General features: G+C 27.1%; 13 protein-coding genes across 13 annotated transcripts, besides 1 other annotated feature; 5 read left to right on the top strand and 8 right to left on the bottom strand.

Moving 5' to 3' along the window:
• Positions 1-46: 46 nt before the first annotated feature.
• EHI_117910 (zinc finger protein, putative) lies at positions 47-1,296 on the top strand (the record flags this gene model as incomplete). The annotated part of the gene is made up of 2 exons (XM_650973.1): positions 47-447; positions 510-1,296. The coding sequence occupies 2 exons, from the start codon at positions 47-49 to the stop codon at positions 1,294-1,296; spliced, it is 1,188 nt and encodes a 395-aa protein (XP_656065.1).
• A 350-nt stretch (positions 1,297-1,646) lies between these two features.
• Positions 1,647-2,351, top strand: EHI_117900 (uncharacterized protein; the record flags this gene model as incomplete). Its single annotated transcript, XM_650974.1, has 1 exon — positions 1,647-2,351. One exon carries the CDS (start codon positions 1,647-1,649, stop codon positions 2,349-2,351), a length of 705 nt encoding a protein of 234 aa, XP_656066.1.
• A 283-nt stretch (positions 2,352-2,634) lies between these two features.
• On the bottom strand, positions 2,635-3,306 carry EHI_117890 (Rab family GTPase; the record flags this gene model as incomplete). Its single annotated transcript, XM_650975.2, has 2 exons — positions 2,635-3,235; positions 3,296-3,306. The coding sequence occupies 2 exons, from the start codon at positions 3,304-3,306 to the stop codon at positions 2,635-2,637; spliced, it is 612 nt and encodes a 203-aa protein (XP_656067.2).
• A 202-nt stretch (positions 3,307-3,508) lies between these two features.
• EHI_117880 (uncharacterized protein) lies at positions 3,509-3,874 on the top strand (the record flags this gene model as incomplete). The annotated part of the gene is made up of 1 exon (XM_650976.2): positions 3,509-3,874. One exon carries the CDS (start codon positions 3,509-3,511, stop codon positions 3,872-3,874), a length of 366 nt encoding a protein of 121 aa, XP_656068.2.
• An 11-nt stretch (positions 3,875-3,885) lies between these two features.
• EHI_117870 (peptidyl-prolyl cis-trans isomerase E, putative) lies at positions 3,886-4,149 on the bottom strand (the record flags this gene model as incomplete). Its single annotated transcript, XM_650977.1, has 1 exon — positions 3,886-4,149. The coding sequence occupies one exon, from the start codon at positions 4,147-4,149 to the stop codon at positions 3,886-3,888; it is 264 nt and encodes an 87-aa protein (XP_656069.1).
• Positions 4,150-4,219: 70 nt separating this feature from the next.
• On the bottom strand, positions 4,220-12,184 carry EHI_117860 (uncharacterized protein; the record flags this gene model as incomplete). Its single annotated transcript, XM_650978.2, has 2 exons — positions 4,220-5,430; positions 5,473-12,184. The coding sequence occupies 2 exons, from the start codon at positions 12,182-12,184 to the stop codon at positions 4,220-4,222; spliced, it is 7,923 nt and encodes a 2,640-aa protein (XP_656070.2).
• A 148-nt stretch (positions 12,185-12,332) lies between these two features.
• On the bottom strand, positions 12,333-12,900 carry EHI_117850 (uncharacterized protein; the record flags this gene model as incomplete). The annotated part of the gene is made up of 1 exon (XM_650979.2): positions 12,333-12,900. The coding sequence occupies one exon, from the start codon at positions 12,898-12,900 to the stop codon at positions 12,433-12,435; it is 468 nt and encodes a 155-aa protein (XP_656071.1). The 3' UTR covers positions 12,333-12,432.
• A 519-nt stretch (positions 12,901-13,419) lies between these two features.
• On the top strand, positions 13,420-15,078 carry EHI_117840 (uncharacterized protein; the record flags this gene model as incomplete). Its single annotated transcript, XM_650980.2, has 2 exons — positions 13,420-13,627; positions 13,676-15,078. 2 exons carry the CDS (start codon positions 13,420-13,422, stop codon positions 15,076-15,078), a joined length of 1,611 nt encoding a protein of 536 aa, XP_656072.2.
• Positions 15,079-15,176: 98 nt separating this feature from the next.
• On the top strand, positions 15,177-15,683 carry EHI_117830 (uncharacterized protein; the record flags this gene model as incomplete). The annotated part of the gene is made up of 1 exon (XM_650981.1): positions 15,177-15,683. The coding sequence occupies one exon, from the start codon at positions 15,177-15,179 to the stop codon at positions 15,681-15,683; it is 507 nt and encodes a 168-aa protein (XP_656073.1).
• Positions 15,684-15,806: 123 nt separating this feature from the next.
• EHI_117820 (uncharacterized protein) lies at positions 15,807-16,370 on the bottom strand (the record flags this gene model as incomplete). Its single annotated transcript, XM_650982.1, has 1 exon — positions 15,807-16,370. One exon carries the CDS (start codon positions 16,368-16,370, stop codon positions 15,807-15,809), a length of 564 nt encoding a protein of 187 aa, XP_656074.1.
• Positions 16,371-16,950: 580 nt separating this feature from the next.
• Positions 16,951-17,038: a repeat region.
• Positions 17,039-17,191: 153 nt separating this feature from the next.
• On the bottom strand, positions 17,192-17,677 carry EHI_117810 (uncharacterized protein; the record flags this gene model as incomplete). The annotated part of the gene is made up of 1 exon (XM_650983.1): positions 17,192-17,677. The coding sequence occupies one exon, from the start codon at positions 17,675-17,677 to the stop codon at positions 17,192-17,194; it is 486 nt and encodes a 161-aa protein (XP_656075.1).
• Positions 17,678-17,863: 186 nt separating this feature from the next.
• EHI_117800 (diacylglycerol kinase, putative) lies at positions 17,864-19,479 on the bottom strand (the record flags this gene model as incomplete). Its single annotated transcript, XM_650984.2, has 2 exons — positions 17,864-19,249; positions 19,294-19,479. 2 exons carry the CDS (start codon positions 19,477-19,479, stop codon positions 17,864-17,866), a joined length of 1,572 nt encoding a protein of 523 aa, XP_656076.2.
• Positions 19,480-22,013: 2,534 nt separating this feature from the next.
• On the bottom strand, positions 22,014-22,532 carry EHI_117790 (uncharacterized protein; the record flags this gene model as incomplete). The annotated part of the gene is made up of 1 exon (XM_650985.2): positions 22,014-22,532. One exon carries the CDS (start codon positions 22,530-22,532, stop codon positions 22,014-22,016), a length of 519 nt encoding a protein of 172 aa, XP_656077.2.
• Between the last annotated feature and the right edge of the window lie 305 nt (positions 22,533-22,837).

Genomic DNA, 22,837 nt, shown 5'->3' with positions numbered 1-22,837 from the left:
TTCTTCATTAATTTTTTTGAAGAAACTTAAAAAAAAGGAATTTGATATGACTTACAGTAGATGTGGTATTGTTGCTCTAACTGAAAGAAAGTCTCGATTTCTTGAAATACAAACTGATAGAACTTCATATCTTCTTGGAGATGTTGTACTTGTTACTATTAATGCTAAAATGGATCATATGCCAAGATATGAAAGTGTTGTACTCTTAGTTTCTTGTGTTGGAACAATAAGTAGAACATTTACTGATGTTAAAATGCCTCCAAACCCAAAGGTATTATCAAAAACATATTTTGAAATGAAAAATGAATTTATGAATCAAAATTTCCCGTTGTCATATAGTTTTTCATTACCTGGAACATCTCCTTTCACTGGTGAAGAAAGTTCATTTGTATTATCAAATTCTATCACTTCTCAAATCTTTAAGATTAATGCAATGCACTCTTATCGGTTTGTTTTGATAATTCCCTCTTAAATTATTTCTACACAAAAATACAAAATAATAAATTTAGTATTGATTTATTTGTTAAACAAGAAGGAAAAATCTATTTGGCTGAGCAGAAAGATATTGTTGTTAGAAGAACTTTCCAACAAATACAACCTTCTCCTTCTTGGAACTTTGAAATAGATAATTTTAAAATTAAAATTGTATTAGATAAACCTTCTTACTATCCTCAAGAAAATGGGTTTTTGTTATTTGAAGTTAACAGTAAAGTTCAACGTTCAACCTCAATTCCTAAAATCAGTTTCAATCAAACATTAATTTTTAACTTTGATGACCAACAAATTGTTGTCAAAAAACAAATTATTCCTCAAATGTCATTACCAGCATTTCAACCATATTATTATGGCAAACGTCCTCTTCTTTTTAAAATCCCTGAAGGTCTTCCTCCTTCACATTCAACACCATTGTTTAAAGTAGAATATTCATTCGATATTAATATTGATCTTTTTTATGAAGGAGGAACTCAAACTCCATTAAAAGTAATATTAAAATCTACAATATTAGCACCACCTAATTTATGTGGTGCTTGTGTATTTATGCCTCTCATTACTAATGACTTTAATCCTCCAAGTGAAAGTATTTTAAGACCTTTTTGGCAAGAAGATAAATCAACTGATACATGTGGGATATGTGGAGCAAGTTTTGGTCTAATTACTCGTCGACATCATTGCCGACGATGTGGAAAAGTATTTTGTGGAAGTTGTTGTGTTGATAGTGTATTGATGAAAGACCTTGGTTTTGATAGACCAGAACGTGTTTGTAAAAGTTGTTTCAAGTTAATTCAGTCAAATTAACATTTATATTTGTTATATATATCATCAACTTTCATATAATATTTTTTATTAGTATTATTGGAACAAGAATGAATCGACTACAAACTAAAAATAGTGTTTCTTTTTTGGGTTGTATTTTTAGGAAAAATTTCACGCAATTACAATACAAAAGAACAGAGAGTGAGACAAACGAATAGAAAGGAAAGTGACTTAAGAAAAATTTAATGAAAAAAAAATTAGAAAAGCCAAAAATACATTCAAAAAAAATAGAAAAGAATAAAAGCCAAAAAAAGACATTAAAAGTCTATTTTTTCCCCAACTAGGAATTATTTAAGGGTTATAAAGACTGAAATTTTTTAGTTAAATAAGCTATGGGTTGCTTCGGATCAAAACCAAAGAAAGAAAACAGTGGAAATAATAAACCAAAGGCAGAGAAGAAAACTGCTACTGAAATGAAACAAGTTGATAATAAACCAAAAGACCAAAAAGTTGATACTAAAACAACTAATAATAATAAACCAGCAGAAGGAACCCATGTTCCTAAACCAAAAGGAGATGCACCAGTTATTGAAGATAGACCAAATGGAAAGAAAGAAGTTGTATCAGGTGATAAAAGTATTCTTCTTGATGAAATCTATAAAAAACATTATGCTAATGTCGATAAGGCTCATGATGAAGTTGAAGAAGCAAAACAAGCATGGTTGGCTGCTAAAGAAAAGAAAGATCCAAATACTCAAAAATTAAATCAAGTCTTCCAAGACAAAAAAGCTAACTTTGAAAAAGTTAAAGAACAAGCTCATCGTGCTGCTTTTAAAGAAGTCCAAATTTATATGGTTGATGAAGATGCTATTGATTTACATGGACTTCAAATTGAAGGAGCAATTATGATGATGAAAGAAGAAGTTGCAGCCAGAAGAAAGGCTGGAAAGAAAATATTAAAAATTCAATGTGGAATGGGACATCATAATACTGTTGGATATTCTAAGATTAAAGAAGAAGTTGTAAAACAACTTAAAGATATGAGTGAAAAGTTTACTGAAGATAAAGATCACGGATTCGTTAATGTTGAACTTTAATTGTAGAAGTGGTAATTTTATTCATTTATAAAATTTATAATATATTATTTTTAGATAAATAAATATGGCAATAAAAAAGAATATTAGGAAAATAAAGCTTTTATTTAATTTATTCTATTTTAACTCTCAAATATTTAACTTCATAAGCCGGATTTTAGTTGCCCTTTTTTTTGAAATGTTTTGTAACACTATTTTTTATAATTATAAATCACACAAATTTAGTTACGTAATAAGATTGTTTCAATGAAATATGAATCACAAAAAAAAATTAAAACAAATTCACTTAGAAAAGATAACATTTTGATTTTTTTGGCTCTTTTTTATTTTCTAATGGAACAGTATCATTATCATCTACTGCACATGTCTCTGCAACTTCAAGAGCCATACACTTTAATGCCTCTTTACACCCATCACCAGTTTTAGCTGAACAAACAAAATAACTCTTATATGACTTATCATTCACAAACTCATCTGCCTCTTCTTTAGGAGTTTTAGAATCTCCTAAGTCACTTTTATTTCCAATAAGAACAACAACACATTTTGGAGAAGCATAATAAGTAATGTCTCTTGCCCAATTTGTTAAATTTTTAAATGAGGTTTCATCAGTTAGGTCAAATACTAAAAAGATACCACACGACTTTCTATAAAATGAAGAAGTTAATATTCTAAACCTTTCTTGACCAGCAGTGTCATAAATCTCTAATTTAATATTTTTCATTTTCGTTGATTCAGAAATATCAACATCAATTACTTTAAAGTTTGTAGAAGTAGAAGGTTCTTGGTCATCAAATTTGTCTTCAGTGAAACGGGTTAATAAACAAGTTTTACCGACACCAGCTTCACCAATCACAAGTATTTTAAAGTTAGTGGGAGAAGAATTTGTGCTGGAAAGTGAATAAAAGGGTTATCATTAAATATCTTTAAAAGAAAAGAAAACAACATACTCGTATTGCATCAAACTGAGAGAACTTAGATTTCTCTTTTTTCCTTGTCTTTTTAGATTTTTCTTCTTGTTGATTATTTGAGATTGTTAGATTTTTTTTCTCTTTTAATACTTATTTTATTCTTAGAATAATTGGATTAATTATGAAACGGCCTTTCAGCTCGAATTAAGAAAAGAAGAGGAATCTTACAATTATTTAGATTATCTCATCAAAATGTCCGATAGCAAAGAAAGTGTTATTTTGAATGTTGTTCCTGACGAAGCATCTGAAAAACTACCCAAACTACCTACCTCACAACAGAAAGAGAGAATTAAAAATGCTAAGAAACAAACAAAAAACTCAAAAAAGAAAGTAAAAGAAGTAAAGAAACAGCAAAAACAAGAAATCAAGAAGGCTAAAAAGGATATGAAAGAAACCAAAAAGGTAGAGAAAGAGACAAAGAAGTTAGCCAAAAAAGAGTTGAAGGATGAAAAGAAAATGACTAAGGGATTAGTTAAAGCTGACAAAAAAGAAGCTAAAATTACTTCTAAAGCCATTAAAGACGTTAAACAAAATGCAAAAAAAGCCGATCTCAATTGAATTATTCCTTTTCAAATCTCATTTTCTTTATTTCTCGAAGAAGAGACAGTTAGTGTTTTGCCAAAAAGTTCGGCTTTGTTCATATTTAATATTGCTTGACTAGCGTCTTCTTCATCTTCAAAAACAACAAATCCATATCCTTTATTTAATTTTCCATTATCTTTTGGGAGTTGTATATCAGTAATTTCTCCAAACGGTAAAAAAACTTCATATAATAATTGTTCATCAACAAAATCACCTAACCCACTTACATATATTCTTTTTGGTGTTTGCATTTGAAATATCAGTTTGAGTTAAAGTAAATGAAAGAAAAAATTAGAATTAAAAAGTTAATAAAATTATTATTTAATCCACTTCTTGTTTTCTCTTCTCTAACAATCCTTTTCCTACTGTTAAATTGTTCACAAATAATAGGAAATATTTTTTAATTCTTGAAATTTCCTCAATACGTTCTGCTTCTGGATCTCCAAGGATAAATAAATCAACTGTTCTTTTTACTGACTTTTCAACTTTTGTTAACATATCATATAGTTCTAGATATTTTTTTATAGTAGTAGAAACAGCCTCGTCTATGTCATCTATTAAAAACGCTTTTGCAACATCACATAGTTTCCATTTATCATCACACAATATATGGTATAATACTTTCTTAATTTCTTCTTGTACTTGGAAATCAAACGTCTCATTATTCTTTTGTGACTCAATAATATGGGTATTAAATTCTTCTAAATTATCAATAACTCTTGTTATGTAGTCTATTGCTTTTTCTATTGGTGTTAATGTTATCATTTTCCTTTTTGTAACAGCAACCCTTCGTTTAGAGGATGGTAATTTTGATTGAGTGTTGAGAATTAATCGTGTCATACCGATTTGTAATAATGGAGTATTTTCTAATAAAAGTCCATTAACATCTCCAATATGAGATAATGTTGAAAGAGAAGAGGATCCATCTAATTTATTTTCCCTTTGATTAGAATACAATACATCACATTCATAAACAAATTCACCAACAGGAGTGAAACGGACTGGTTGTTCTCTAATTACTTTATTGTTAGAATATATATATACTTGTTGAATTACTATTTTTTCACTTGTTTCATCATTTGGTGATTCTACAATTTTAGCTCTTTGTGCAATTGGTGTTTTCTTAATATCTGTAACAAATTCATCATAATTAAGTAATGAAGAATAAATGTAATGACATGGTTTATTATCTTCTTTCATTCCAGAATTTAATGCAAAATGGACATGATAAAAGTATAATGGATGTCCTGATTTAGACATATTTTCACATACTTTTGTCAATGTTTCATGTACTTTAGCAAGTTCAATAATATTTGATGAACAGTCATAATATGGTAGTAAGAAGCAACACATCTGATGGGCAAACCATTGTTCACTTAATTCAAAATCATGTACTGCTAGCCATGCATGTTTAATCATTGATTCAAAGGAACAACTTGAATAACTTGCTACTAAAGAAATATCAGCACTTACAAGAACATCAGCAAATAAGTCTTCAATAACTGATATGTCAAATAAATCTAAGTTTTCTGCTTGTTGTGAATCTCTAAGAATACAATAAATATAATTCATACACATAACTTCGCAGATTCCAGCAACAACATGTCTGTTATACTTTCTATTGATTTCTGCAGATTGTTCAACCCATGTTAAGAATAACATTGGTGCATTAACATATTGTTTAGCATCTATAGCTAATAATTCAAGTAATTCATCAATATCTTTAATTTCTTCTTTACCACTTTTTTTGTCATATCTCCATAATTCTTCTTGTTTATTAAGAATATCTTGAGCTATTTTAATTGTTTTTGAAAACTCTTTATCGAATTTACGTGTTAAATATAAACTATTATCAATAATAGATGTAGTTCTAAAACAATTTGAGTTATCAAGGAATAATGAATATAAATCATTAATCATTTTATCTTTTTTCTTTTTTTCTTCAAGATCTTCTTCTGGTTTAATAATTTCATTATTTTTGCCTTCTGCTTGTACAGTACCTGATAATCGTTTAAATTCTTTTATTTGTTTTTTTATTGAATTGATTGAAACAGGTACTTCAAATGGAACACAGTATTTAACAATTTCTGGTATATTTTGAACAGCAATACTATCAATACTATCTATAATTTGAGTTAATTGTTGAATATTGTTTTCATTAACTGTTTTATTATAGGTTGACACTAATAATTTTAATGAATCAGAAAAAAGTTTTCTTTGTGTTTCAAACTCAGCCTCAACTTTCATTCGTTTATCATGACCCTCTTCATAAGAAATGAGCCAAGTAATACTTTTATTGAATTGACTTAAATTATTATCAGTATTTTTATTAATAATATGCTCATACCAATTCTTTCCAAATGGCTCAGGTTTAATCCCATGGTCTACTGAACAAATGGAGTTTCCAGTAATGTCCGTTATTTGGAATTCATTTATTTTAAAACAGCCATTCTTTTGAAGATCTGCCTTGAATTGAGAGAATAACAATTCTTTTTGTTGATTAATTTTATTATAATTTATAATAATTGAATTCATTTTATCAATAATATCATCTTCTATTTTAATTTTTTTCATTCGTTGAACAATGTCATCCATTAAAAACAAATACTCACTCCGTTCATCAATTTTAAGACTTTTTAAAAACATTGACATTTCAACCCATGCATAGGTTTTGAAGGATGCTCGTGCAAATTTTTCTTGTTGAATTTGATATTCTTCAGCAAGTTTTAATTCCTTTTTATTTGCTTCAATACGAAGCATGAGTGCTTCGATAATACAACTTAGTTCAAGCCCTTTTTTTAAAACACTTTCCCAATAAAAAAAGAATGATTCCCATGGTGCCATAAATCCAGAAAATTCCCCTTGTCTTTGACTTCTTCTTGTTCTTATATCTTTTGTTATTTCTTCTAAATTCTTTAATTCTAAGATTCTTGCTGAGAAGTATTTAACACTAACAGGACCATTAGATAAAGACTTACTTATTGCATTAATATTTGTTTTAATAATACGAGCATTTTCTGCATTTAAAGCGTCAATCTCAACTCGTTTTTGTTCATAATTTTTTCTAACTTCTATTATTTGTTGAATCTTTGATATCTGTTCTTCAAGTAACTCAATAACCATTTTAACCATTTTTTTCATCTCTTCAACTGAAATAGGGAAGAGTGGATTAATTTCTCCTATTGCTGAACATATTTCATCGTATTGATCCAATAGTTTTGTACTTTCTTCATTTGCCTGACATATAGAATTAGCTAATCGCTGATGAATTGTTTTTAATTCTTTGTCTTCCATTGGTTCTTCAAAATAACATTCAAGAAAACTTGTTTTTCTTGCCCAATTAAGTATTTCTTCTCCAAGTGCTTTTGCTTTGGTACAAATGGCATATTGTGTTTTTAATGAAGCTTGTACTTTTTGTGTTCCAATTTTTCTCATATTAAATTCATCGAAAAATGACTCGTATTCTTTTGATATTGATGTAATCAATTGAAGTGCTGAATCTTTTAATGAACCAGTAAACCTTCTTGTGCAAAACTGTGCCATTTTAGTTATTAACAACCTATCAAATGGAACGCTGTTGAACACATCAACATGATATTCAGTTAAGAAAGTAGTGTTATTAGTTGATAATGTTGTTACAACTTTGTCTTCAGCTTGGAACCCTTCTGATGCTATTTCAAGGCATCTCCTCAAAAAACCACAAACGTCGTTGAAAGACCCTAGAGAAATTCCATTTGATAATTCTTGAGAACGAAGAATCCATATATAATCATCATAAATATTTGAATTTGCCATTATAAGAGCATTTTTCAAAGCAATATCATTTGAATGAATGAATTGAGAACAAATTGCTGGCATTTCTGAAATTGATTTTTTTAATTTAGTGACATGATGAGAAGACCATTGTGCAACTAAACCTCCAAGATTAGAAGAAGTTAATGAAGTTTTATTGCTGAACACAAACTCTGATTTTAATGTTAAATAGATTAGTCTACTTGAAAATATTCGTAATAATGTTTCTGAGCTATTAGCCATTTTAAGTAATGATTTTAGTATACATTGTGATAGTTCTTCTGATTTAATAATTAAAGGGAAATGAAGAATAATAATCATATAAAGGAAATCAACAATTGGAAGAATAACTATTCCATTTAATGGTATTTCAATAACAGCAGCATATAATAATTTTGACAGACAATTCTCAATATCACTATTAGTAATATCTCTTTGATTCATTAACATATCAATACAGTCCATAATAGTTCTTAACACAGAACGTAACAAAAAGTGTTGAACAACTAACATTGCCATATTTTCTTTCCCAGAACGTTTTATATCATCAGATGAAGTTGTATCACTTAGTTCAGTTATGTCCGAATGATTTACACTTCCTGTTTTCTTTCTTCCTTTTCCAGTTACTACTTTATTAATACCAGCAACAACACTTTCTGCACCTCCAACCACTGACCTTCCAAGCCCTTCAGCACTTTCTGTAATTTTCATTGTAAAATTACCAATAAATTTTGTTGGTTTTTTAACTTTATTTTTTGAAGATATATTGTCATCAACTGAAATTTGATGAGAAGGTAATGAAGAAAGGTTATTTGGAGAACTTAATGTAGTGTCTAAATTTGAATCAATTTCATCAGTTTTTCCTATTGACCTTCTACATTTTTTAGGTATTTGACCTTTTAGACCAGAGTTATGAAAAGAACGTTGTTCAGTTGATGTTGCTAATGTTCCTCTTCTCTTTACCCAACTACGGTCCATTAATCCTAACTGTGATGTAAATTCATCAGAGACATCAATAAGAATAATTCTACTCTGAAAAAGAGGGATATTTGCTGTTGTTATTGGAGAGTCTTTTAAAATCGTATTAATTAATTGTAAACGAGTAGAGTCATATTCTACATTAATATTAAATTTCTTTGAGGTAATTAATGAAGTAAATCTTATTGCATTTGTTAAATGAAACAATAAATCACAAACACGGGTTGATACTTCTTTTTGGAAATAAAGTAATAAAGTTTCTTTATCAATGTTTTTTAATACCCAAATTAGTGATGTATAAAATACTTTCCAAACAAATACCTCTTTAAAATCTTCAGTATTCCATTTTGATTGGTCTTTAATAAATAACCCATAAGGGACATTGAAACTATTCTCAAAATATGATTTTTCTTCAATAGCGTATGATATTAATGGAAACATTAAAGCTGCTATTTGTGATTTAAGTGTTTCGTAATGTTTAAAAGTGTCATATTTTTCAGTTATAGATCCGATAGAGAGAATTGCCATTTTTGAAATAGTAAATTTTAATGACTTTGTATGATTGTCCTGATCTTTGTCAGTTTCTTGTATGTCTTTTACAATTAATTTAATGTACTGACGAATCAATAACCCATGGAAGAAATGTTCTCTTTCCATAATATCAGGAAGTTCTGCTGTTTCCTTAAATACCAATGGCTTAGGACAGTCTTTTTCATATAAATAATCAAAGTCTCTTAAAATATTTAAGAAGTCAAATCGAAGAAGATAAGGTAAATTGACAAACCCTTTATTATCTAATCCTGTTGAAATGATTGGTAACGAAACAACATTTAAATACTTTTCAATGACTTCAGCAATTTTACCTAATCTCCATAAATACAACATTGACCTCATAAATTCAGCAAAATAAATATTTGCATGTACAAGAGATATTAAGTGTGGAGTTATTCTGTGTTGATTTAATACCATCCATCCTCCAAAAACATTTGCAATTATATATAAATTTTCTTCTAATTGTGTTACAGAAATTCCTGAATAAATAACACTTTCTTTAAGATTAGCAGCTCTTTTTGTTTGTAAATAAGCAACAATAGATTTTTCTACCAATCCTAAGAAGAACCAAAACAAATCAAAAATTTTATGAGAATCATTAAATGACTGTAAAACATTAATGATAACTGTTAAGACATAGTTAGCAAACTCTAATGGTTCAATAATTAATGGGTTGAAAGTAGTAATAAACTTTTGTAATACTATTGGTTTTGTTGTTGGATAGTCAACTGGACAAACGTAATCTAAGAAATTAATCAAATCCATAACTTTTTTAACATCAACTGCAATTGATTTAATGTTTTGAAGTTCTTTTTGAAGAATTGGTGCGAAATACTCCATTAAAGTAGCACGTGGAATATTCATTAAATTACAAACATTATCACATCCTTTTGTTGCAAAATAATCAAAAAGTTCAATATGTGATGCATAACCAGTTGCTAAAGATTTAATAGTAACAGTTAATGAACTTCCTCGATCAACCAAATCAAGAGTTGTTGGTAATTTTATTTGTGGAAGAGTACTTCCTAATTTAAGAGAAACAGTTTTATTTCCAATTGGCTTTTTATTGTCATACAATGGAAGAATGGCAAATCTTTGTTTTTCAATGATGCTTGGTGAATTAACACAATACTCAGTAACTGTAAACAAAATGTAATATGACTTTTCAATTGGTGTTGGAAGTTTGATTTTTATTTCATCATCCATCTGTACTGTTTTAAGAGAAGAATAACTTGAAGAAATAAATTCATTTTGAAGAGACTCTTTAAATGTAGGTGGATAAAATACTTTAAGTACTTGAGAAGAGTCTTGGGCATTGAGTAATTTAGCAGTAACATTAAAAAATTCATGTCTCTTATCTTTACCTAAATTAATTTCATCTAAATAAATAAAAAGAGAATCAAAATACATATCATTAACAGTTTTAGCTTTTTCTCTTTTTTCTAAATATTCTAATGAATAAATATTTTCATCTCCCATTACCATTGTTTGATTTCTACAACAGTCAAATACTTTATATGATGCATTCCATTCTTTAGATAACTTCATTACTGTACATTTAAAACTACCCAAAATAATTGGACTTATTCCAAACATACCAAGTACTGTTGTCCCAACACCATTTTGTGGGTTATATTGTTTCATTCGTGTTTGCCAATTATCTCCCATTACTAACTCTCCAGAGAATGTGAATGCTTTAGGGTCAGAGTGATTGTCTTTTGCTACTCCAATGCATATAATTTCTGGTTTCTTGATATAACGAATATCTTCATTTTTCTTTGATTTAATAGATATTGTACTTGATGATTTAATTGGAACTGGTGGTTCACTAAATCTACCAATTGGTTGAGATCCAATAAGTGTTGATTCAGATGTTCTTGTAGTAGAAGGAGGACGAGACAATATGTCCGATTGAATTATATTTTGTTTATTTTGTCTATTTTTTAAGAATGTACCGTCATACTGTTTTTTAGCATATTCAAACAACGAATCACTTTCTCTTGCAATACGAATAACCATAAAAGCATTTTTCATTAATTCTGATGTACATTCAAAAAGAACAAATCCATGTTGGAGTTCTCTATCTACACGATAAATGCCACACGTTTCAGTAATTTTAGTTTCTGTTGACTTATCATAAAAAAAGAATTGGATTAATAGATTTTCATTATTATCTTCTTCAAATGAAATAGAGTTTATTTCAATTTTGTATGTGATTAATTCTGACTTTTCATCTTTCTTTGATACTGGAAGATATGCAATAGAGTCGTCAGGTGATAAAAATTCAAAAATACTTTTATCAAGTGATCGTAGAGTATATTGTTGATATAATGGTGTAAAATATAAAAATTTTGGTTCAGTTAGTGTTGATTTTCCAAGGGCTTCTTGACTATCACTAAACTCTTTCATTAATGACTTGAAACAATCAGATTGAAAATAAGGAGAAGGGACGGACAATTGGTCTAATGGTTTAAGATAGTTTGTCATTACAATTGAAGAATCTGAAAAAGGTCTACTAACTGATGCTTGGAAAGTATATCCAGAAATTTTATTACCTGATTGAATTGATGTTAATAAACGAGGTTCATTTCGAAGTTTTGGGAATTCAAGAAGAAAACCATGTTTTTCATATTCTCGTTCTTGATTATATACTCCTAATTTTTCAACTTCTGTGAAGCCATATGATGTTCTCAACTCTTCTTGTGTTTTTTTGATATAGTTATCAACAACAGGAAAATCTTCTTTATGAACATGAACTTTATCACTACCAATAACTTTGTCATTAATAATTTGTTTTACAACATAATCAGGAAGGTCAAGTTTATATTTATCACGTATGTACTGTTTGAGTTGATATGAATCTAAGTAATTTACGCCTTCATAATCATATTCATTAAATGTACAACTAATACTTGCCTCGTTTTTTTGTTTTTTCCTTCCTTTAGAATTAGGAGTAAAACTCATTCAATTTATCATTTTTTAGTTTTTTATTTTTTGTTATTTTCATTTTTTTTTATTTTTTATTCAATGTTATAAAATTTATGTTTTATATTTTTTTTTTTTGATGACAAATTAAAATTAGTTTTTCAACAACTAAAAGAAAAAATAAACCTGAGTTTGAAAAAAGTCAATGAAACCTGCTTTATTCGAATATTAAAGTAATATTAAAGTAAAAACCACACAACCAAAAAAAACAACAAAGTGAAGTTTAATTAAAGGAGAGCAGCTTTAAGGGCTTTTTTGACAGCTTTCTTAACGGCTTTCTTAGAAGACATTTTGAGAGTTGATGTAAGAAGATCATCAACAGGATTAAATCTTTGTTCAAGATGTACTTCTCTAATAAGTCTTTCCTTATATTCAGCTGGGAATTTGTTGAGGATCTTTTTCATAACACCTATAATTCTTGTTTTTCTAGCATGTAATGAGACAATTTGTGATTTCATTTCACTCATCTTTTCAGCAATCTCACTTTTAGCTGATGGAAGTGCATTTTCATAATCAAGTTGGGCATGGTCAATTTTGTCGTGAATTTGTCTTTCAACGTCAAGTATCTCTTCATATTTAGTATCAAGTAGAGAGAGTTGTTGTTTGGCTTCGTATAAACCTTTAACCCAATTTCCACTTACTGAAACATCAGCACTGACACATAAAGCAATGAGGATAACAATGAAGGCTTTCATATAGAGTAAGATAATATGTATAAATTTGAAGTTTTTTCCTAATAAATTTTGTTATGTTGTGTTAATTTCACAAAATGTTAATTATTTTATAATATTTTTTATTATTTATAAAGAATTTCTAATTTGACTTTTAGACTTATCTAATTTATCTAATTGCCCTAAAAATAATCTTCCTATCCCATTTTTTTCTTTTTTTTTTGTCATTTATAATTTTTAAAAATTTTATAAAAACGATAAAGTAAAAAAAGAAACTGAACTGTAAAAAATGAATTTCAATGAAAGTTATTACTAAATTTAACTACGACACTGAAAATGATTATAATCTTTCTTTTCAGGAAGGAGATGAGATTGAAGTTCTAGAAATGAACTCGGATGGACTTTGGAAAGGAAGATTAAATGAAAAAATTGGTATGTTTCATATTTCAATGGTTCGTTTTATTGATCCACCTTTATATCTGTTTGTTATCCATAAATGTATTTCTTTCAAACATGTCTTTAATTTATTACAGGGCCCATGTTATGCAAGACTTTTTATGGGATAATGATGAGTGTATTGCTGCATATGAAAGGGATGTTGTTTTAGTTTTAAAAGAAGAAGACAACGAATGGAGTTTATGTAAAAAAGGATATAATACTGGTTATTTACCAACAAAAATATTAAAGAAAGTCGAGTATGATTTAACACCAAGACATAATAAACAAATGAACAGAATGACAATGGGAATAAGTTTGTATTTTATGTTTTAATTTAAAAAACAACACAATAATAAAGTAGTTCCTCAACCAACTATTTTACCATGTAGATGTATTTCACGATATGATTTTATTGCAACTTCAGATAAAGAAGTTTCATTTTGTGAAGGTGATGAAATGATTGCATTATCTAGTGATTTAAAATGGGTTTATGTTCAACACCCAGAAAATGGATTTGGATATATTCCTACTAATTATGTGATATTTGAAAAAGAAATTTATAATGATATAGTTAATAGGTATGGGTTAGTTATATTTGATTATAATGGAGATTCTAGATTCCACTTAAATGCAATTGCTGGAGATGTTGTTTATGTTGAAGAAGTTATAGGGTCATGGGCTATTTGTAAAGTTGGAGATAAAAAATATATTATGCCTTATTGTTATATTAAAATTTTGGAAGATTATGACCAGAAGACGGCTGAAGAAAGTGCATTTGTATTATCTAATTTTACGTCAGAAGGAGATAATGAATTAAATATTGTCAGAAATGAATTTGTAACTATTTTATTAAATGGAGAAAAATGGAGTCTTGTGAGGAAAGGAAATAATGTTGGGTATGTCCCAAGTTCATTTTTAAGTACTATCCATGATGGAGAAAACTATGCATTAATATCAGAAAATGTGATTTCATTAGATGATAATAATGTTCATATTAAGCAATATGATATTTGGAAAGTTCTATCAAAAGAGGATAATAACGTAAAATTAATTCGAGGGGGTATTGAAACGATAGTTCCATTAGCACAATGTGATATTAGAAGATTTGAGAAAACGATTAAGAGAGAATATGAAGAGGGAAAAAAAAGAATTGAAGAAACTATGTTAATAAAAGAAAAAGAAATTATGAAGAGAGATGAAGAAGAAAGAGAACAAAGAGAAGTTCGATATAAAGAAAAGAAACAAACTGAACAAAAAGAATTTATTAGACAAACAATGAGAATGAAAAAATCAAAAACTTCTAGTAAGATAAACGGAGATGATTTCTTAAAAGAATTAGAAAAGAAAAAAATGTTATATGAGTCTTCAGAAAATACTGACATGGCTTTATCTTCTTTTACTTCTCCTTTAAAGAAAACAATGACATTCACAAAACCAACACAACGAGGAAATGTCAATTTCTTAAATCGACAACATAAACCAACAACTGTTCATCATGAAGAAAAAGAAGAGCCTAAAGAAGAACCTAAAAATGAAGAGCCTAAAGAAGAACCTAAAAATGAAGAGTCAATTAAAATAAATAAAAGTATTTTTGAAGGACTTATTGAAGAAAATAAACAATTGAAACAACAAATTGAAATGATCGATATGTCTCAAAAGGATTTATTAAAAATTATTTTTGATTTGAAAGATGAACTTAAAAAAATAAAAGAAGAATTAGTTTTAAATTGTCAAGTATCACAAGAATTGGAAGAAGAAAAATAAGAAAATGAGTCATTGAAGAAAATAAAGTAATATCAAATAATTAGAACTTTTGAGATAAAATTAATTTTTCTTTTTTAAGGAGAAGAACTTAAAAAGAAATGCAATCACGTTATAAGATACAACCACTTCCTACTTTTATTATCGAAGTAACTCTTGATGAACTTTTTAGTGATAGTATTACAAAAACAATAGAGTATAATTCATGTTATATAGATATAAATATTTCAAACCCAAAAAATTATCTTGAAGGGTTTTCTATCTGTTTTGCTTCAAATGTTCTTTTCATTATTATAGAATTAAAAGACAATATTTTTAAGTTAAAAGGAAATGAACTCCATGGGTATTGTACCTCAGACCAACCAATAATAATTAATGGCAAAAAAATTGAATTTGACTTTGATAAAAAAACAGGTATATGTTGTAAAGTATTTGATAATATTAAAATGTTCCTTCATCTAAAAGATACTCCTAAGAGTATAAATGAAGAAAAAAAAGAAGCATCCAAAAAAGAAATGTCAACAGTAAATTCATTAAAGAAATTTCACAAACTACTTTGTCAAAAAGAATATTATTTAAATGAATTAGAACACACTTTATATAACTAAACTAAAATAACTAAATAAATAAGTTAATTTTCTTCTATTCTTTGTAACAAAAAATCTCTTAATTTGTTTATTTTATTTAATGAAATAATAACTTAATTAATTCAAGTAGCAAAATGAAAGAATTTAATCTTCTCCCCATTTTTTCATAATAGCCCCTTCAGGAGCAGAGCCTTCAACCTTTTTCTTTCCAACTTCTTCCCAATTCATATTAAGACATGTTCCTCCAGACTCTAAAAATGATTTGTTCATAGCTCTTCGTTGGTCATCAGTAGCATTAGCATATAATTGTTGGAACATAGCATTAGGTCCTCCTTCTTTTTCATCATCTTTCAATTCCGTTTCAAGTTCTTTATCCACTGAATTCCAATCTTTTCTAAAGATATTTGTAGCAGATTGTTGATGATGGTTTTGTTGTGTTTTTGTAAGGTTTTCCCATTGACTAGCATCACTCTTCTTTAATTTAATTTCAATCTTAACAGCTCCAACTCTATAAGTAGATTGGTCAATAATATAACTTCCATATAAATGATCAATAATTTGAGTTAATATCTCTTCACCTTTCTTTACTTCAATTGTGACTTGTTCATCTTCAAATGTAATTGTTACATTTTCTTTTGGGATATTTTTTTCAAACACATCAATTACAACATAATCCTTCAATTGATACCAATCGTATCGAAGTGACATTACTTATTAGTTCTTTGCTTGGACTTTTTCTTAGAAATACAACGTGGCAATGATTTGGACAAAACACATCAACACTTCATCTTTCATTCTCTTCTAAAATTTGTTTTTCTCAAAAATGTGTTATTAGATACAACCAAACGAAACTTTGATAAGATGAATCTTTAAAAAGAAGATGATGAACGAAACTTATGTTAATGTTAATTACTGTTCTTCTATTAATGAAGAAAAATGGAAACAACTAGAAAAAGAAAATGAAGAAATGATTACCTATTTTTTTATGAGTCAAAAAAGATTAAAAACAACAATACATCCTCCTATTGATATTCTAATTCATAACATTTTTTCTGATCCTCCTATTATTACAAATCGTGATAAATGTAAAAAATTTATTCATAAACATATTGTTCATTCAAAAATTGTATCCAAAATACGTTCTTTTTCACATAGGATTATATATTATTGTCAAATACTCTTTGTGATTGGTATGTTAATTATTATTATTGTTTTTTGTTATTCTTTTTTATTTTCTTCAGTTTCTTTTTTTGTTATTACTTCATTAATTCCTCGACTTTAAAGAAGAAGTAGAGCATATTGAAGAAATTGACATAAACACTTCTCAATATGAAGAAAATCTAATTGTAGATATATCTATTAATTGTTCTTTTTTTATTACTTCATTAATTCCTCATTATAAAAATATCAATTATTTTTTTTTCCTGTATAATGGTTTATTTTCACAAAAAAATAAAAGTACAATAATTCTTCATTTATTAATTCATAAAAAGTATTGATTTACAACTATGGTTAATTAATTTACAATTTCATTTCCATTGAACGAAAAGAAAACGTTCAAGCTCTGCATCTAGTGAATATTGGTTTGACTCATATGCAATACTAGGTCCTATATTTCCTTCTCCATCTATCTTTAATTCAAATGAAGATGAAGAAAAATTAAAAAGGAGTCTATTTTGGAGGGGGTTTATATTTAAATTAAATTCTTTTGTTACTACTAATTTTCCTGTTGGTAAAACGTGAAAGAAGAAAGAAGATTTGTCACTTGTCAACGTCCATAAAAATTTCATGTTTTGTACATCCATTTGACCTGTAGTAAATACTCCAAATACATGTGAGCTAACAGAAATAAGAGCCATGACCCCTTTCATTCCACGAATTTTTGATTCTATACAACGTTCTGTAATTTCATCAACTTCACTATCAAATAAAATACTTCCCATAGTCATTTTTGTTGTATTTTTTAAATCATTAAGAACATTATATTGTATTGGAGTTGCAAATATACTTCCCATGATAGTTGAATATGTCTATTTTATAGATTTAAGTTTAAGTAGTTTCCACTCAAATTTCATTCCTCAAAAAGACAAACAAATCCAATTTTCACTCTTTACTACTCCCTAAAGTCACTTGCTTTTGTCCCATTTTCACTTTTCATTAGAAATTTGAAAAACTTAAATATTAAAAAAAAAGAATAAAAATTAGAAATGAGAAGATACAAATGTATTATGAGATTCACAATAAAAATGTAATACACTATTCTCTAAAAGAAATGGCTCTCCATCTGTTTGAAGTGGTAACACAAAATTTGGTTTTAATGTAATTATTATGTCTTTTCCTTGTGCTAATGGAGTTGGTGTTGAAACTCCAATAGAAACTGACCCTAACTCAGCAATATTCCGAATATACATTATTTCTAACATTCCATCATCCATTCTTTGTTCTTTAAATCCTACAGGATTTTTCCATAATGTTTGTCCACCATAACACGTTAATGTTGTTTGAAATATTAAACAATCCATTGGAGGTAAATCAATTTCTTCTCCATCAACTTCAACAATGATTTTATTGTGAATATTTTTACATGAATCATCTAGTAATGCAGTTACACTCATAGCATATTTACATTTATTGATAAATCTTCCGCATGGTCCAATTTCTCGTTTTTCAGAAAATGATTGTGCAACAGCAGCATCAATTCCAATACTTAAATAATTGGTAAAATGTCTAAAGTCAAAAAAAGTAGAATCTCCAGGATATGTCGCTTTTGTTACTTTCCATCTATCAATTTGTATTCTATTATCTTTTATTCTTCTCATTAATAAATCAATTGGATTTGCCTCAAATTCAGCGAGTGTTGTTGATGGACTATAACCAAGACTTAAAGATAAATCATTTCCAGTTCCATAAGGTAAAAGAAGGTATGTTACAAAAGGTCCAAATTGATCAAGACATGACTCAACACTCCCATCTCCACCACAAATTACGATAATTGGTTTTTTCTCTTTTGAATACCAATCATTGTTTTGAGATATTGTTGATGCTTTTATTGTTAATTCTTCAATATTAATAAATTGCATTGGATGAAAATAACTTCCTAATAAAGAAATTACTTCTTTTGAACGTTTTCCACCACTAAGCTCATTTATTATAAAAAACATAGGTTGTTCCAAAGGTATTTTCAATAAGTACCGGTTTTTGAAAATAACTTCACAAGGATGAATGAGGTATGCTCCAAGTTTCCCACAATCACATCTACGTTCTAAGTTGTCACAACAACATTTTTCATGAATAGACTCTTTACAATAAATGCAATGAAAAGAATTTCCATCTTCTTGACAAATTTCTTTTTTACATACTACACAAACCCCTTTTCCTTCATTTATAAAATAATGTGTTCGTTCACTACTTTTTATCATAAGTTGTCTACAACAATTTAATAATTTTGGTTGGCATGCATTGTGGACAAGAAGAGAACACCAGACACATCTACATATAGCTCCTCCACTCTTTCCACATACAACACAATTTCCACCTAAATAAGAAGGTTCAAATGAGTGTTGATAATCATCTTGAATATTTTTATTCTACAAATAAGTACTTCTTTGTGATAGCATAAAATGATACAAACGTAACAGTTAGAAACAACGTTATCTTGACAAAATTCATGACAATGTCTATTACAGTCATTACATTTTAACACATTTTTCCCATTACAACTCATTCCACATACAAAACATTTTACATTTTGAGGTGTTTGAATTATTTCAAAACGATGATAGATTCGTTTGAAATTCATCATCTCTAAATAAGACATTTCTTTGGGTAATTGTTCAAGTGAAGTTATGATACTACTGGAATCTTCACTACTTTCCATGGTTTAATGAAAAAATGATTAGATGAGTTTTTATATACTACAAAAACGAAAAGTTGCTAAATAACAAAATTAAATATTTCAATTCTTAGTTAATAATTGATTGATTGAACTAAATAAATAACTCATTCATTAAATAGCATGTAACCTTAAAAATCATTCAATTTAATTATGGTTTATGGCACATGCCTTTCTATAGAATTAAAAAAATATATCTTTATTATGAAATATCAGTACTATTAAAAAATTTGCCACTTTTTAAATAAAATCTTTTTTATTCTTCTTTTAGATGGGTTTGTCTTCTGCTGTTACATTCAATACTCAAAGTAAATTACAATATAATGTCACTGGTACTTTTTTGCTAGATTTAGTGATTTTATTTAAAACAATGAATAAACTCTTCACATTACATTTGAAGAGTGATAAGTAACTTCAATAAATATATGATGTTATAAATAACATTTTTCAAAACAGATAATATACCATAGAGAAAGAATCTCAGAATAATAAAAGTGATAATAACCAATAAAAATACAAATGAAAATGGAAATGTTTTGTTTGGTTGAGCTACATGAATGAGACATTTGAAAGGTAATGGGTAATTGTTAATTTTTATCAATTTGGAAAGAAAAATATCAAAAGTTATGTTTGAGGTTGAGGAGATTGGGAAATATTTGTAAAAGACTCTGTCAACTCACAATTCATCTGAGAGGTTTGATGTAGATTGAGTTATTATTAATGAATTAAGACGTTATTCTGATATTACAATAGTTGTTAATACATTTATTGATAGAATAATATCATTAGATAACAATAAAAGGAAGGTTAATAATAAGTTAGTGTCTATTTGTGCTAAGAAGATAGGTTTGTTTATGATTGCCAATTGTTTTTGAATCAATACCATATTATTGTTGGTTCAAGTACTAGTGAGATAGATATAAATGAACTTTATGACTATTATGAACATTCAAACAAAGAATGTATTAACAGAGAGTGTATAGATTTAAGAGACTGTTAAGGTGATGATGATTTTTGCTTATATCAATTATTTTTTGTTATTCATTTCTTTCATTGTCATTTATTTAACTTTAATTAAAAAAACCATGTATTTCATGTAATTATTTGGTTTTTCTCTATTCATTCTTCATTTTTTTTCAAAATTTCTCTTCTTTACTATATTTTTATTATATTCTTTTGAGTATAGCATATTATTCTTTCTTTATTTCTAGTTTTTCAATATTATATTCTTTGTTTCTTTTACTCTTTTTCATATCATGTATTTATGTATACTTTTAATATTTTATGAATACAATCATTTCATTTATAATTTCATTGTGTATTATTTATTAAGTCATTCTATTGTTTGTTAGTATTTTGTTTTTATGTTGAACAAAATATGATAAATAAATATAAATCATCATTATTATATCAATTTAATACATTCACATATTGTAAATAAATGAAAATAATAATAAATGAAAATACAATAAAATTATTACTCTTTTTATTTTATCAAAATGTCATTGTTTTATTTCATATTTATTATCATTATCATTATAATTTAAATTAATATTGTTATTTATTATTAAAATAAAATAAAAGAATATAATTATATTGATATTGATTCTTCATTATTATTCTTTGTTTTTCTTGTTAATGAAATAGTTGAAATATAATATAACTATAGAATTAAAAAAAAGAAACAGACAATATTATTTAAAATATTTTTATTTAGATGTATTTATAGAATAATAAGGATAAATAAAACAAAAATAAGTAAAAAATAACCTCCAAAAAATTCTATAAAGTTCTAAAATAGCTAAGAAAAATCAAAAAAAAAGGGAAAATTCAAGTACGAATAACACAAAATAAAGAATATAACGATGATTTAAAAACAAAAGTAATAAAGTATTTTTCCTTCAATCTGGAAGTAAAAAAAACTAATACCATTTACCAGTTTATAGCAAATAATAGACTAAGATCATATCCAATGTTTCTAGTACTGTTTTGAATATTTGTTATGACGCAAAAACTAACAATAAAGAATTAAAAAAAACAGATTCTGTAACTCCAAAGAGAGAATTGTGTGCATAGTCTTAAGTTTTTTTTAGTATAGTACTAGAATAAGAAGATAATTACTCTAACTTTCTGCATATCATTGTTGACTTATTAATAATACATTATTATTTAGGTTATTAAAAATATATAAACAATACTTTAATGATTTTGAATAAAATATTAATGAATTTGTACTATTTATCAATTGTAACAAATAACCCTTCATTGTTGTGCAGTTAGTAAACTAATTTTCTGTTTGACAGCACCTCTTTGCTCAATTAAGGAATAAACCTTTATATACAAACTAGTAGAAATTGAACTAACTCAGTTTATTAAAAATTAAATGAAACTTAAACAACAAATACGACGAATTATCTTGGGAATAAAGTGCATAACACAAGTACAGAAATTCATTACAATTAATTTTCATTTGAACTTTTTTTAAATTCATTCATCATTTCTTTTGTGGTTTGTAATTGAGAAGAAGATAAATAATCAAAAATGTCATAAAATGATCTCATCTCTTCTTCTGTCATTAAAACCGCTTCGTTTCCATTTGTTTTTTGAGATTGAAGTAAAATCTTATTTTCTTCTACAAAATAAGGACTGCCTCCAATAAAGAACGTATGGATATCATCTTCATCTGTTGGTATGACAATTTTGTTCCATTGGTTTGCACATGAAACTTTTTCTGAATCAAATTCTTTATTAAATTCATTTTCTTTATTACTTTTATCATATCCTGAATAAAATTTATTTGATATCATATTTAGTTGTGAGACAATATCAAAAACATTTGTCATTAATTCATCTGGAGTTATTTCAGGTGTGATTTTAGACTTTTCAGTAATTGTCTCAAATCCCATTCTCATTAATTTGAGATCAATGTCATTTTCATTCAAACTTTCCCAACCTTCAATGTATGTCTGTTTTTCCATTAACTGAATTTACTAGTTTCTTTTTATTTTACAGATTTATCAATTTGTTGACACCATTGATTTTCTCATAAATAATAAGAGTCCAACAACACATATTCAAATAAACATAGATTTGTAATATCTTTATAATGAATAGTAATGTTTTATGCGTTGTTTGGTTTAAAAATTTGAACCAGTCAAAGAAAGATTATGATTTGATTAAAGAAAGTCAGAAAAATTAAAAACAAAAAGAAGAAAAAATGTGAAAAAAACTTTGTTTCAATCTTGAAAAAAGAATAACATGTCACGAAAATCAGCAACTATTC

Source organism: Entamoeba histolytica, genomic scaffold (assembly GCF_000208925.1).
Source record: "Entamoeba histolytica HM-1:IMSS scf_1104750518107 genomic scaffold, whole genome shotgun sequence".
NCBI lineage: Eukaryota > Evosea > Mastigamoebida > Endamoebidae > Entamoeba > Entamoeba histolytica.
Note: the sequence above shows the minus strand (reverse complement) of the source record. Positions and strands in the feature narration are given on the sequence as shown.